General features: G+C 45.7%; 1 protein-coding gene across 1 annotated transcript; it reads right to left on the minus strand.

Moving 5' to 3' along the window:
* Window positions 1-9,211: 9,211 nt before the first annotated feature.
* Window positions 9,212-9,667, minus strand: LOC114227279 (60S ribosomal protein L27a-like). The gene has a single exon (XM_054721159.1). The coding sequence runs from the start codon at window positions 9,665-9,667 to the stop codon at window positions 9,221-9,223; it is 447 nt and encodes a 148-aa protein (XP_054577134.1). The 3' UTR covers window positions 9,212-9,220.
* Between the last annotated feature and the right edge of the window lie 4,881 nt (window positions 9,668-14,548).

The raw sequence follows: 14,548 nt of genomic DNA on the forward strand, positions 1-14,548 counted from the left end.
GCCGGGTGGGGGAGGGCATAGCCTCAGGTCCCTGCTGATTGCTCATTAAGGTTCCTTATGGGAACTTGGCCTCAGCTGTGGGTGTAGCCATCTTTGCGACGGAGTGATGGTCAATTAGCATATTCCCTCTTTATTAGATAGGATATCTTTTGCAAATATTTTTCCCAGGCTGTGACTTTTATTGTAATTCTCTCAACAGTGTTATTCACAGAAAATAAAAATTTAATTTTAATCAAATCCAGTTTATCAATTCTTTCTTTTTGTGCATTGTGCCCTTGGTGTTGTATTTAAAAAGCCATCACTAAACCCAAGGTTATCTAGATTTTCCCCTGTGTTATCATCTTGGAGTTTTATAGATTTGTGTTTTACATTTAAGTCTGTGGTCCATTTAATTTTGTTCCCATCAGCAGTCACATACATGTGCTATACATCATCCTTGATTGTTTTTCCAGAACTCTGAGGAGTCTGGGATTTTACCTTGCCTGCCTGCCACAGTCTCATGAAGGTTCACAGACTCTGGCAAACTACTAGGTCAGAAAGGATAATTCATTACTTACAGCATAGCAGCATGGTATTCCCATTTTTGTGCCCGTTCTCTGAGCCCCAATTCCCAGAGATGTGATGTGAAGAAGGCCATAGGACATCTGTACACACACCAGGTAGTATCACAGAAAAGGAACAGTGAGCTTAGGAACCACATTGTTAGGGGCAAGAAAGGAATATTGGGGACTGGCTATGGTTGTGGGAAATATTGATCATGCTCTGTTAACCGTAGTTGCCTTATGTTGGTTGAAGAGGGGACATTCTGACCTGGCTGGGAGTTGTATGTCCCAGGTTCTGGGAGTCAACCTTGGAGTGAGGTCCATTCTCATGGAAAGATTAATACCCTTGTTGCCCAAACAATGGAGTCCCACTCCAGCCTCCTACTTCCCCATGCCTATAATCCAATTTCCCTATGTAATCCTTCTCCTACCCTATATAAGCAGCTGGCTTATGGGGGTCGGCAGAGCAGATTTTTGTGGATGACCTGCTGCTCTCTCATACTGCTGGCAGTATTGGAATAAATAGTCCTTTTCTGAAGCTCCAAGTGCATATGGTTTGTCGCTTCCCGCTGACCTGATTTCTGCCATAACCTCTTTAAAAATGGGCAGTAAGGACGTCTGCCCTTTGCTCAAAGGGAGACATCATCTCCATCTTCTAAGGCTGTAAGCAAGCCTGTCCTTCCCTCCAGAGGCAGGCACGTCTTCCAAGGCTGTTTCCTACACACAAAAAGGAACAAGAGCAAGCAGTGCCCCCTTGCAAGACAAACAACCATGAGGGACCCCTCGGGAACTGTCTCCCATCATGGCAACGTGTAACTTTCTTTTTCACGAAACTGTATTATAAATGAGCACTCTTCTTCAATATCATGTTTCTTTTATACAAGTCAAGTAAAGGATGCAGAACCTGCTTTCATTAAAAACAACAACACACAACTAAAATAAAAATGAGTGTAAATACCCAACGCTGGCAAGGATGTAGAGGAAGTGGATGTCTCTTACATTGTTGGTGAAAATGTCAAATGGTATACCACTCTGGAAAGGTCTTTGGCAAACTAATTTAATTAAAAATTAAACACGCAGCTACAATATGACTCAGCAATGGTACTACTGGACATTTAATCCAGAAAAATGGAAATTTACTTCCACACAAAACCCTTTGTATAAGTGTTTATAAAAGTTTTATTTATCATAATCAAAACTGGAAAAACTAAAATATCTTTCAGTGGGTAAATGGATAAACAAATTGTGGTACATCCATTCCATGGAACTCCACTCATCAATAGAGAAGAATGGATTATTGATGCATACAGCAACATGGATGGACTTCAGAGCATTATACTAAGTGAAATAAAAGGCAATCTTAAAGGTCATGTACTGATTCTGTTACAGAAAACTGGAGAAGAACAAAGCAATACTTAGAGAGATGGAGTTACATTTATTACGCGCGGGTCCAGAGGAAAATGTCTCTCAAATTCAGTGCCCCAACATGCAGTAATTTTCCCTATTTATATGTTTTTACCTTTTTTGTCTCCCAAATATGGGGTGTTTCCAGCCCCTTTTGCAAGTTCTTAAAGAGCCCCTATGTGCTGGGGCCGTCAGACCTCAACCAGAGGCCTGGCCTGGCGCCAGCACTGATAACCTTGTCTGGGGAAGGTTTAATGGCCTCTCTGAAGTGGGAGTAGTCTTAGCAAGCAAGAATTTACAGAAGCCAAATAGCAGGGTTAAAATTTCAAACAGCAGTTTTTATATAAGATGGATGCTTCAATTTCAGTTAAAACATTGTAGAGATGGAGAACAGAATAATGGTCACCGTGTTTAGGAATGGTGGGAGAGACAGATGTGGGTGTGTATAAGGCCTGACAATTAGCTTTTCTGATTTTAATGTCAGTGGCTGAAATTAAGCTTTTTATTGCTAAGGCATCCACTTCAAATCTGGAATAAACACATTGCCAGCTACACAACTAGATGAAGAGCCAGGCTTCCCACCCACGAAGTTCCCCTTGTAGAAAGCTCTGGTTGACCTAAATAATTGACCACCTGAGTGGCCCTGCTTTTCCCTTTCATCCCATTAATTCCTGAAATAGTGACCCTGAGAAAACATAGGCTCCACACCCTGGACCCAGTAAAGATAGAACCCCAGATCGTTTCCTCTCCCCTTCCCTCTCTCTCCCTGACTTGTGGCCCTGGGTGTGCCTTGTAGCCTCTAGGGCTAGTGAGTAATAAGCCTTGTCTTTTCAAAGTTTCCTGGTGGTTTTTGCTGAGCTGTGGTGTCTTATAATAAGAACCACATGGCCAGTTCAGCCACAACACTGGTTCTGAGAGGAGAAATGTCTGGGTGATAAGGGATTTTTGGACTGGAACCTGGATTCTTTATCCGTCACAGTCAAAGAATGAATCCACAGACAGAGGGTAGTATAGCAAAGGTGGAGATTTATTGAAGAACAAGTACAGACTCCCATGTGGGGAGGGGGAAAGAGTCCCACCAAATGGACTCCCACGTGGGGAGGGAAAAGGGTCCCACTGACTTCCTGTTTCCATGGCTTATAAAGGCTGCAGTTCCTGTGTCCTGATATCCCCTCTGATTGGTCAATATTCCTTTTCGAATTGGTTGCTATAGTGACTCCTGAGGCCCTCCTCCCTCATTGTCCTCCTATTCCTTCTGGACTTTCTTCCTTCTTCTTTATTTTGTAAATATAGACCTTTTTTGGCTACTTCCAGTTCCCTTGTCTTATGTAAATACAACTGTTGCTGTTCCCTTGTCTTATGGAAATATAACTGCACCTGGCTTCTTTGTGTTATGGAAATATACCTTCTCCCTGTCTGTATCCCTATGTTTTTTTCCTGGACCCCAATTCTAAAAATTCCCTAAACCTGCCTACGTTCCCCTAGAATTCCTGTTTCATGGGGTTCACACCAGTAGTACAGGCCCCAGGGAGTGCCCCAGGCATTTCCAGCTCACAGCACAGAGCAGTGTGACAAAAAGGGGGTCTTTGTGGTGATGGACCACGTCTGCCTCTTGATTGTAGCAGTGGTTACATGAATTTACAATGTGTAGGTGTCTCTACTGTACCAATATTAATTTCCTGATTTTGATATTGTACTGTAGTTGGGTAAGAGGTAAAATATCTGTAATTTCCTATTAAAATGTTTAAAAAACAGTTATATTGTTTGTAAACTATACTGCAATAAAGTTAATTTTTAAAAGTGATTTTGATACAGGATTTTTGGACTGGAACTCGAGGTATTCCCCTGGGCAGGATGGCTTGTCCCAGGCTCTTTGTCCATTTGGAGTCGAAGAATGAAACCACAGACAGAGGATGATATAGTATAGGTGGAAATTTATTGAAGAACAAGTACAGGCTCCCATGTGGGGAGGGGGAGAGAGTCCCGCCATGGTTTATAAAGGCTGCAGTTTTTTGTGCCTCAATATTCCCTCTGATTGGTAGCTATTCCTCTTTGATTTGGCTACTATAGTAACTGCTGAGCTCAAAGGTCAAAACCTCACCTGGGACATGTGAGGCCCTCCTCCCTCATTGTTCTCCTATTCCCTCTGGGCTTTCTTCCTCCTTCCCTTTATTCTGTAGATTTGTACCTTTTACTACTCCCAGTTCCCTTATCTTATGGAAATGTAACTGTTGCCTCTCCCAACTTCCCTGTCTTATGGAAATGTAACCTTTTGCAGCTCTGCAGCCTGTGCTTTTTCCATGGACCCACTTAATTTAAAAAATTCCCTAAACCTGCCTATTTCACCCTTAAAAACTCCTATTTCAATTTGTTAAATATTTGGCAAAATGCAGTTTAACAGCCTGAGTTCATTCTTTGGAGCCAGAAAGAATTGCATAAGACCCTTTTATTTTCTTGTTTAATATCAGAGAAAAGTTGTAACCTCTCTGATTATCCGTTTTATCATCTGTAGAATAGATATAATACTATCCATATTACAAGGTTGTTGTGAGGGGAAAAAAATCTATATAGAGTACCTAGTTTTAGTAAGCATTCCACAGGTTTTACTTTTCTTTTTCTATTCTCTTACCCATTATGAGATTTCTCATATAAATGAATTCATAAACTATTATTATTATCATTATTATTATTATTATGTGTGTGTGTGAGGTATCACGAATTTATTCAATCATCCACACACCAGGTGGCTGAGCCTGGATGACTCCAGCCGAATTCATAAATTATTTAAAATATTTTTGTCTGACTTCTCTATATCAGTGGATAGAAATATAGTTATAGCATGGGGATTCTTCCAACCCCTTACATTTGATGATTCTATGCCTAATAAATCACCCAGCACAGGAATTGTGGTTTACCAGGGAGCAATGCTAAAAGCTACCACTAGGTGGCAGGCCATTCTATCTATTTAAGGATCAATTTGGTTACAGAGGTAATGAATGGTAACCAGCTTTGTTTAGATTACTAGAGGCCCAGTGCACGAAATTCGTGCACAGTGGGGGAGGGCGGGGGGAGAGGTCTCCTCAGCCAAGCCTGCACCCTCTCCAATCCAGGACTCCTTGGGGGATGTCTGACTGCCGGTTTAGGCCCGATCCCAGGGATCGGGCCTAAACCGGCAGTCGAACATCTCTCTCACAATCCTGGACCGCTGGCTCCTAATCGCTCACCTGCCTGCCTGCCTGGTCACTCCTAACTGCTCCCCCGCCCCCCACCCCGGCCTGGTCATCCTAACTGGCCCCTGCTGCTGGCCAGGTTGCCCCCAACTGCCCCCTCCCTTCTGGCCTGGTCATCCCTAACTGCCCCCCTGCCAGCCTGGTCACCCCTAACTGCCCCCCATGCCGGCCTGGTCACCTCTTATTGCCCCCCCCTGCCAGCCTGGTTGCCCCTAACTGCCCCCCCTCCAGCCTGGTCACTCCCAACTGCTCCCCCCTACTGGCCTGGTCACCCCCAACTGCCCCCCCTGCCGGCCTGGTCGCCCCACGCAGCCTGCTTGTCCAGTCATTTGGTTGTCCCTCACTAACCCCCCTGCCAGCCTGGTCGTAGGCAGCCATCTTGTGAGGGTGTGAATGGTAAATTTGCATATTATCTTTTTATTATATAGGATGAAGTCTTTCTCTGTTTCCTGCTGTGAGGAATTTCTGGAACAGCCCAGTTTCTCCAGATTGTCTGCCCCTGAGGTTTTGGATGTGATCCAATAATGTACTCAGTTAAACTTGGTTCAACAGTTTACCAAATACTTATCAAGTGCACATGACAGATACTGTGCAAAGGGCTGGGAACTGAGCCATATTAAGTGTTCAGGATGGATGTGTTCACATTTGCTTCTAAGTTGTGTGTGTGTGTGTACTTCAAGGTGTTTTCCTATAAAATCCTCCTATATAAATTTATACAAGGTATTGCAAAAAGTATTTGTTCTTCTTTGGTACCTACACATATGACCTGGGCAAATCTAAAATAAATAATTAAATAACAAATAAAAAATAATTAATAAATAAACAAACAAACCAAAGTGGGAAAAAGTGATGCTATTGGATTTCAGGCCAACTGTTGCACCTTCTTAAGACATCTGGTGTCATAGGTAACCCTAACCAACTTGTCTCAGTTTTCCTGGCCTTTCTTAGTTTTAGATATAAAGATCTTACATCTGGTGAGGCCCCTCAGTCCCAGGCACACAGGGATGGTTGGTCCCCCGACCTAGGGATGGCTTTTCTCTTCCTCCCAGTCTGAGGGGATTTCAGATCGGGAAACGAGAGTGAATTTCAGAATGACCTCTTATGGGTTGTCATTAAGCCTGTCCTGTCCTGTCCCGGGGTCTGCGAGTCAGGGCCCCGCCCGGTGTCTAGCTGTCAAGCAGACCTAAAGCCACCTGTTGAATCCTGGGTCAATGCCCACAAAAATCTGAGACAGAAAAGCCTGTGAAAGTGCAGGAGTGTCAGAAGATGGCCACTGAGGAAGTGGCATCTGAGCCGAGCCCTGAGTGAAATCGAGGAGACAGCCCTCTGAGTCCCAAGGAAGCTGTGGACAAAGGGACTAGCAAGTCCCAAGGCCCCGGTACAGGGAGGAACCCAGTACTGGGGAACCAAACTAGTCTCAGTGTGGCTGAGCAGAACACTGGGGAAGAAGGGTAGGGGTGAGTCTCGGGGGAAGGTTCGGCAGGGGCCAGTTTGGGTGTGGTCTTGTGGGTCTTTGCAAGGAGTTTGGAATTTGTTCTCAGAAAAGAGAAACCTTAAGACGGGGAAGGAGCTCTAATTGGTTTGGCTCAGTGGATAGAGCATTGGCCTGCAGACTGAAGGGTCCCAGGTTCGATTCTGGTTAAGGGCATGTACCTTGGTTGTGGGCACATCCCCAGTAGGAGGTGTGCAGGAGGCAGCTGATTGATGTTTCTCTCTCGTTGATGTTTCTAATTCTCTATCCCGCTCCCTTCCTCTTTGTAAAAAATCAATAATATATATATATAAAGAGGGGGGAAGGACACCATCCAGTTTATGTTGTAAACCGATCGCCCTGGCTGGTTTGGGGGGAATGGACTGTGAGGGAGCAAGTGTGAATAAAGAAACCATTAGGAATAAAGAAACCATTGGGAAGTGCCCACCGTGTGAATCAAGCTGATCGTGCGAGACTGGTAAGACAGCCGGGCCACCACTTGAAGGTGCAAGGCCAGGTGCAAGGAGAGAGGGCGCCGCACAGCAGCTCCTCTGCCAGAACCTCCCCGGCTTCCACGTCCCACTTTGTAGCTAAGAAGCAGCGCGGCCGCTCAGCCTGAGGCCTCGCAGAGTCTGTGGAGAGGGCCCAGGATGACCCCATAGATAGGCACCTGGCACTTAGGACCCCGCTGTCCAGAGGGCTTCCCCTCCAAGCAGATAGAGTAAGGAGAGATGAGTGAAGAGATGTGATAGAAAAATGGGAGAAACGGGAAAATGGTGGACACTATGTAGTGCTCTATGTTCTAAAAGGCAACTCACTGCCGACCGCCAACCCACCAGCTCTCCCCTCTGCCCAGCCTGATGGTGGAGCCCAGCAGAAAACTACTCTCAAGTTTCTTGCTGAATCTCAGGATACAACTGCCGTGTGGGGAGGCTGGTCCTGCATTCGCATGCCCCTTGGGGGCCAGACCCCTGGGTGATCAGGCTCAGAGAGGAGTGGAAAAACGCCAGTGGTTGGTTACTCCAACTGTGGAGCATTGGTGAGATTTTGGGTGGCAAAGGCAAGAACTCTGAGAGGGAGAGAGCGAATTTTTTTAGGTCGCCCAAATGGTCATGCTGCCTGTTCTTTTGTGAACCCCATTTCACCTTTGGACAGGGCATGAGCATACAGATAGTGATTCAAGAATAAAACATGGGAGAAACACCAGAGACAATGAATGGTTAGTTGATGCTAATGATAACACTCAACCACACATTGTTGGTCTTCAGCAACGCCCCCACTCATACTCCCACGGCCAAGCAGTGTGTGGCTCACACAGCTCTGTACTCTGCTATCAAGAGCATTTGGTTAAGCATAGTTAAGAGCAGCCACCAAATGGGTAAATGCTTAATACAAGTTAGGAGATTGCACAGAGGTGGATCACCTGTCACCTGGATGAGTACTGCTGAGAACAGAGGGACAGTAGGGCTGACAAGTAGGACATCAGGCCCCAGTGTGGAGCCGGCAGGCTGTGTCCACACACAGCTGTGAATCAATAATAGATGTGCTGCAGACACTGTGCCAAATTTTCAAGGTGAACAAGGCTCAGGATCTATGGCCAGTTGCCTCTGTGGCCAGCTTGTTTGATCTGGCAGGACCAGGGCGGGAGCAGCAGGCATCCCGTGATAATAACTCATAGCTGTGCTATTGACAGTGCCTGAGAATGGAGACATCTGAGAATGACAGCACCTGGGAAGGTGGGTGAGCTGCCATCCAATTACCTTTCTGAGAACCTAAATCTAGCCTGACTAATCACAAGGCATTGTGGGCCAGTGTTCTCTCTTCCAACCTCAGTGGGTACAGTCATTTCATGTGTAATACTTCAGCCCTGAGGAAAAGATAAAGATATCTATTGCCGGAAACCAAACATTGAGACATTGGAAGTTAAATGTGAAAAGGGAATCTGGAATGCTTTGGTCAACCTTAATCACTCTGAATGGTCAGAGCTAGTCACTCATTGTTTAGTTGAGACATTGGTAGTTAAAGCAACTCTCACCTGTTAATCATATGTAAATTTTTGCTGATTGTCTATTATTGGAATTTCCTGCCTAAAGGATATGGGTGTATCTCAGAACCCCAATAAAAGGGATGGCAAAGGCCAGAGCAGTGAGTAGTCCTCCCACTAGAGGTGGGCTCCCGCCTGGCCCCCCATTTACCCAAATTGATTCTTTTCTAGCTTCTTTTCATTTTGATTGCGGCCTTCTCCAGAAACCGGACCTGAACGGGAACCCTGAATCACGCAGGATGTGACAAGGGATTCCACAATCTATAAATATAAACCTTCGTTTGCCTACTCTTTGGTCAGCCTGAGGTTAAGTTTATGTAAGAAATGAAGGATATGTGACTGAATCTTTCTCTTTATTGATAGGCCACTGTCACTTTCAACATGGGCCTAGATGAAACACTCCATCCTGATACTTTTACCATTGTATCTGGTCACCATTATATTTGTATGTCTCCCAGGCTCAACTGTGAGGTTCCTTTTTTTTATTTTTCACTTGTGGACATTTTAATGAATTTCCCTCCTTGTAGCTTCAAGCTACCAGAACACAGGCCCCACCAACACCCTTCATCTTCTCCTCGGCTCTTCTGCTGAAGACCTTGGCCTTCACAATGACAGGCTGCCTTGGGAGTTCTCCCTGCCCCAGAACGTTGTAGTAGCCCGATCGCACCACATCAGTGATAGGAGCAGCTCCAGTCTTGCTTTTGGCAGCGTTTACCCGTGTCTGCTCACTTACCAGGGTCCACAGTTTGTCAACGTTGACAGCTGGACAAAAGCTCTGGTTCCTCTTTAAGTGGTAATGCCTCACACCAACTTTCCCAAAGTCACCTGGGTGATATTTATTAAAGTTGATCATGTGATGATCCAAGCCACCAGCATGACTTCGGCCAACCGGGTGCTTCCTGTGCTTGCCTATGCAGCCATGGCCGTGGATTTTGTGGCCCCAAAGTTCCCGGGTGTGCTTCAGCCTGGATGGCATGTCAGTGGCCAAGATGCAAGAGCTGTGAGCTTCCTGAGGGCAAGGGTGGTATCAATCATCCCCAGAGCCTAGTGCTCTGCCTGGCATATAATTGATATGATAGTCAAGATTGTATGTTGAGAGAGAAACCAAGATGGCAGCAAAGTTAAACACCTAAACTGCAGCCTCACACAACAATTTCAAAAATACAACTAAAAGACAAAACGGACATCATCCAGAACCACAGGAAATCTGGCTGACTGGAAATCCTACAACTAGAAGGAAAGAGAAAACCATAAGGAAAATCAGAGGAGCTGTAAAAGCCTGAGGTACGGAGACACGGGTGTGCGCGTGCGGAGAGGACGGAGCCGGAGAGGATGGGGTGGCTGAGTGCCTGGCTGGCGTTCTCTAGCGAGAAGGAGATAAAAGCTCCAGACTGCGCTGAACCCCAGCTCCGACTGCACTGAACCCCAGTTCCGGGCGAGACCCTGGGGACCCAGGCTCATACTGGGGGAATCTGGGCTGTAAGGCGGAAACTCAGGGGAGCGGCAAAAGGCAGAGCTCCGGAGGCGCGCACATGAATGTGCGCAGAGGACGGACTATTGACTGTGCCGCTGAATTGCCCTAGAGGGAAGGAGACAAAAGCTCCAGACTGCGCTGAACCCCAGTTCCAACTGCACTGAACCCCAGTTCCGGGCGAGAATCTGGGAATCCAGATTCATTGGGGGAGAGACTAGACTGTTTGGCAGCGGGCGAAACTCCAGGGCACCTTTCTCTCAGAGGTGCTTGCAGCGAGTACCGAGGGACACTGAGGGACACTGAGACCCAGGAACCTCATAGGATGGGGCTGATGGGAAGCCAAGGCTGTAGGCTCCACCCTGAAACTCCGCCCCATCCAAGCTGAACACAGAGGCTTTTACAATTTTGCAAGTCTAGTCAAATAAGGCTGTCTCCCGGCGTAGACACAGCTGATCCTCACAGCCAATTGGCCTGGAGGTCAACTCCTCCCACTGATACCAACAACAATCAAGACTTAACTACAACAAGGCTGTACACACAGTCCACAAAGGGGTGCACCAAGAGTGTCCACCTCAGGTAACTGGGGAGGCCGAGCCATTGGCCCATATAGGACAACTAGCACACAAAGCTACCCTACCAACTCAGGGAAGCAGCGAAAATGTGGAGACAAAGAAACAGATCAAAAACCAAAGAAATGGAGGAAAACAACTGGAGATAGAGTTTAAAACCACGGTTATAAGGTTTTTAAAGAATTTCCTAGAAAAGGCCGATAAATTTAGCAAGACCCTCGAGGATATGGAAAAGGACCAACTAGAAATTAAACATACACTGACTGAAATAAAAAAATATTATACAGACATCCAACAGCAAACTAGAGGAATGCAAGAATCAAGTCAAAGATTTGAAATACAAAGAAGCAAAAATCACTCAATTGGAAAAGCTAAAAGAAAAAAGAATCCAAAAATTTGAAGATAGTGTAAGAAGCCTCTGGGACAACTTCAAGCATACCAACATCAGAATTATGGGGGGGGGGGGGGGGTGCCAGAAGAAGAGAGAGAGCAAGATACTGAAAACCTATTTGAAGAAATAATGACTGAAAACTTCCCCCACCTGGTGAAAGAAATAGACTTACAAGTCCAGGAAGCACACAGAACCCCAAACAAAAGGAATCCAAAGAGGACCACACCAAGACACATCATAATTAAAATGCCAAGAGCAAAAGACAAAGAGAGAATATTAAAAGCAGCAAGAGAAAAATAGTTAATTACCTACAAGGGAGCACCCATATGATTGTCAGCTGATTTCTCAACAGAAACTATGCAGGCCAGATGCGAGTGGCAAGAAATAGTCAAAGTGATGAATAGCAAGAACCTACAACCAAGGGTACTCTACCCAGCCAAGCTGACATTCAGAATTGAAGGTCAGATAAAGAGCTTCACAGATAAGAAAAAGCTAAAGGAGTTTATCAACACCAAACCAGTATTACATGAAATGCTGAAAGGTATTCTCTAAGAAGAGGAAGAAGAAGAAAAAGGTAAAGATAAAAATTATGAACAACAAATACATATCTATCAACAAGTGAATCTAAAGATCAAGTGAATTAAAAATCTGATCAACAGAATAAACTGGTGAATATAATAGAATCAGGGGCATAGAAAGGAAGTGGACTGACAACTCTCAGGGGTAAAGGGGTGTGGGGGTTGCGGGAAGAGACTGGACAAAAAGCGTACACCTATGGATGAGGACAGTGCTGGGGTGGCGGTAAGGGCAGAGGGTGGAGTGGGAACCGGGTGGAGGGGAGCTATGGGGGAAAAAAAGAGAAACAATTGTAATAATCTGAACAATAAAAATTTATTTAAAAAATAAATAAAAACAAAAAATAAAAGTCTGTTTCCTTGTTGCACATATCTGTCAATATATTAAAAACAAAGTGTACACTTTATTTATTTTTTTTAATTACTTTACTAGAGGCCCGGTGCACGAAATTCGTGCACGGAGGGGGGTTGTCCCTCAGCCCAACCTGTACCCTCTCCAATCTGGGACCCCTCAAGGGATGTCCGACTGCCCGGACATCCCTCTTACAATCCAGGACTGCTGGCTCTCAACTGCTTGTCTGCCTGCCTTCCTGATTGCCCCTAACCGCTTCTGCCTGCCAGCCTGATCACCCCCTAACCACTCTGCTGCCAGCCTGTTTGCCCCCAACTTCCCTCCTCTGCCGGCCTGGTTACCCCTACCTGTCCTCTCCTGCAAGGTTGATCACCTCCAACTGCCCTCCCTTGGAGGCCGGGTGCCTCCCAACTGCCCTCTTCTGCTGGCCATCTTGTGGTGGCCATCTTGTGTCCACATGGGGGCAGGATCTTTGACTACATGGGGGCAGCTATATTGTGTGTTGCAGTGATGATAAATCTGCATAGTACTCTTTTATTAGATAGGATAGAGGCCTGGTACAGGGGTGGGGGCCAGCTGGTTTGCCCTGAAGGGTGTCCCTGATCAGGGTGGGGTTCCCTTGGGGCGTGGGGTGGCCTGAGCGAGGGGCCTGTGGTGGTTTGCAGGCTGGCCACGCCCCCTGGCAACCCAAGCGGAGGCCCTGGTATCTGGAATTTATTTTCCTTCTACAATTGAAACTTTGTAGCCTGGAGCAGAGCCAAACCTGGGGCTCCCTCCGAGGCCCGAAACCATTTGTGTTGGGGTTATAATTGAAACTTTGTTGCCTTAAGCGGGTGGGCCCGGCCAGGGTGTGCAGAAAGCTTTGCTTCCCCTGTTGCCGGCGGCAACCCTGGCCTGCTCTCTCAAGCTCCATTCTGCCGCCATTTGTTTGAATTTGTTTACCTTCTATAATTGAAACTTTGTAGCTTGAGTGGAGGCTTAGGCCTGGCAAGGGCAGGCAGAAAGCTTGGCTTCCTCTGTTACCTAGGAAACCTTGCTCTCTGTGGCTGTAGCCATCTTGGTTTGGGTTAATTTGCATACTCGCTCTGATTGGATGGTGGGCGTGGCTTGTGGGGGTGTTGGAGGTATGGTCAATTTGCATATTTGTCTATTATTAGATAGGATTGATTAAGGTATCACATATTTGTCATCAACCCCCTCCCCCCGTTCCCTTCCCAATCCCCCCCACACACAAGCCTCCCTCCCCCTGTTGTCCGTGATCACTGGTTAGGCTCATATGCAAGCACACAAGTCCTTTGGTTGATCTATCTCCCTTGTCCCCACCCTCCCCTGCTTTCCCTCTGAGGTCTGACAGTCTGATCAATGCTGTTCTTGTTCTTCAGTCTATGTTGTTCATCTTTTCCTCTAGATGAGTGAGCTCGTGTGATACTAGGAATACACTTATAGGAACTGAAAATGAGACAAGCAGTAATGGTTATGCTGAGAGGCAAATGAATCAGTCTGTAGTGAGTTTCTTTCTGGGCCAACAGTTCTTTTGAGTCCCGGTTTCTATGTCTAACAGTTGTTAATGTGTTCATAACAGCAATGATATTTCAGTTCTGGATGGTGGACAGATGGTGGTAATGCAGGTCCGACCCTCTCTGGTTTGGTCCTGGGCAATCTGCAGTGACGCATATCTGCTGACTGCTAGTATGGCAAGGTGTCGTCAGTGTCTTCCATCTCTGGACTGTTTCTCTTCTGTCTTCATGGCTGGAGCAGTCCTGTCAATCCCTCTCTGTTGCAGGAATCCACATGGTCTCAGAGTTGTTTTCTGAAAATATACAAACATATTCTCGACCAAAAGTTAATAAAGGAATCTTTTCTATAAATTTGACTTGCAATCCTTTTTCATTTTTTTTTTTTTTTGCCCAAATGATTTTCCTTTGGCTTGTTTTGACACCATGTATGTTTTACCTGGGTGACTTGCTGTTAGCAAAGTGTACACTTTAAATAGGTGGATTGTATGGTATATAAATTATTTCTCTTTGAAGCTGCTAAAAAAGGAAAAAGCATTCCTTCTATCTTTCCATATAGATATAGAAATATGTATTTTTCTCTCACTGTTTTAATACAGAATCCTGGGGCAGAGTTCTAAAAGCATTAGGGGCCATAGCCTAGAGAGGGTCTTGGTCCACAGCCAATCCCATGTGCTCATAGGACAGAGGAGCAGGCAGTGAGTGAGGTTGGGGCTCTGTTGTAGTCAGGAAGGGAAATGCCACAAATCAGAGACTGCAAGGAAACCTAGGGCTTATTTTTGACACACAGATCTCTGGTCTATTGTACCACAAAAGATGACAAGCATAGCCCAGTTTTCCCAGGACTTGCTCTGCTTTAAAATAGAAAGTCCCAAGTCACAGAAAGTCTTTCAGTTCCAGAATTATTAAGTCATCTTGGTGGGTTGACCCGTTATTTTTTTCTTTTTTTTCTTAGGAGATGGTGAGTTTTATTTTGTCTTGT

This window comes from Eptesicus fuscus, chromosome 9 (genome assembly GCF_027574615.1).
Source record: "Eptesicus fuscus isolate TK198812 chromosome 9, DD_ASM_mEF_20220401, whole genome shotgun sequence".
Lineage (NCBI taxonomy): Eukaryota > Metazoa > Chordata > Mammalia > Chiroptera > Vespertilionidae > Eptesicus > Eptesicus fuscus.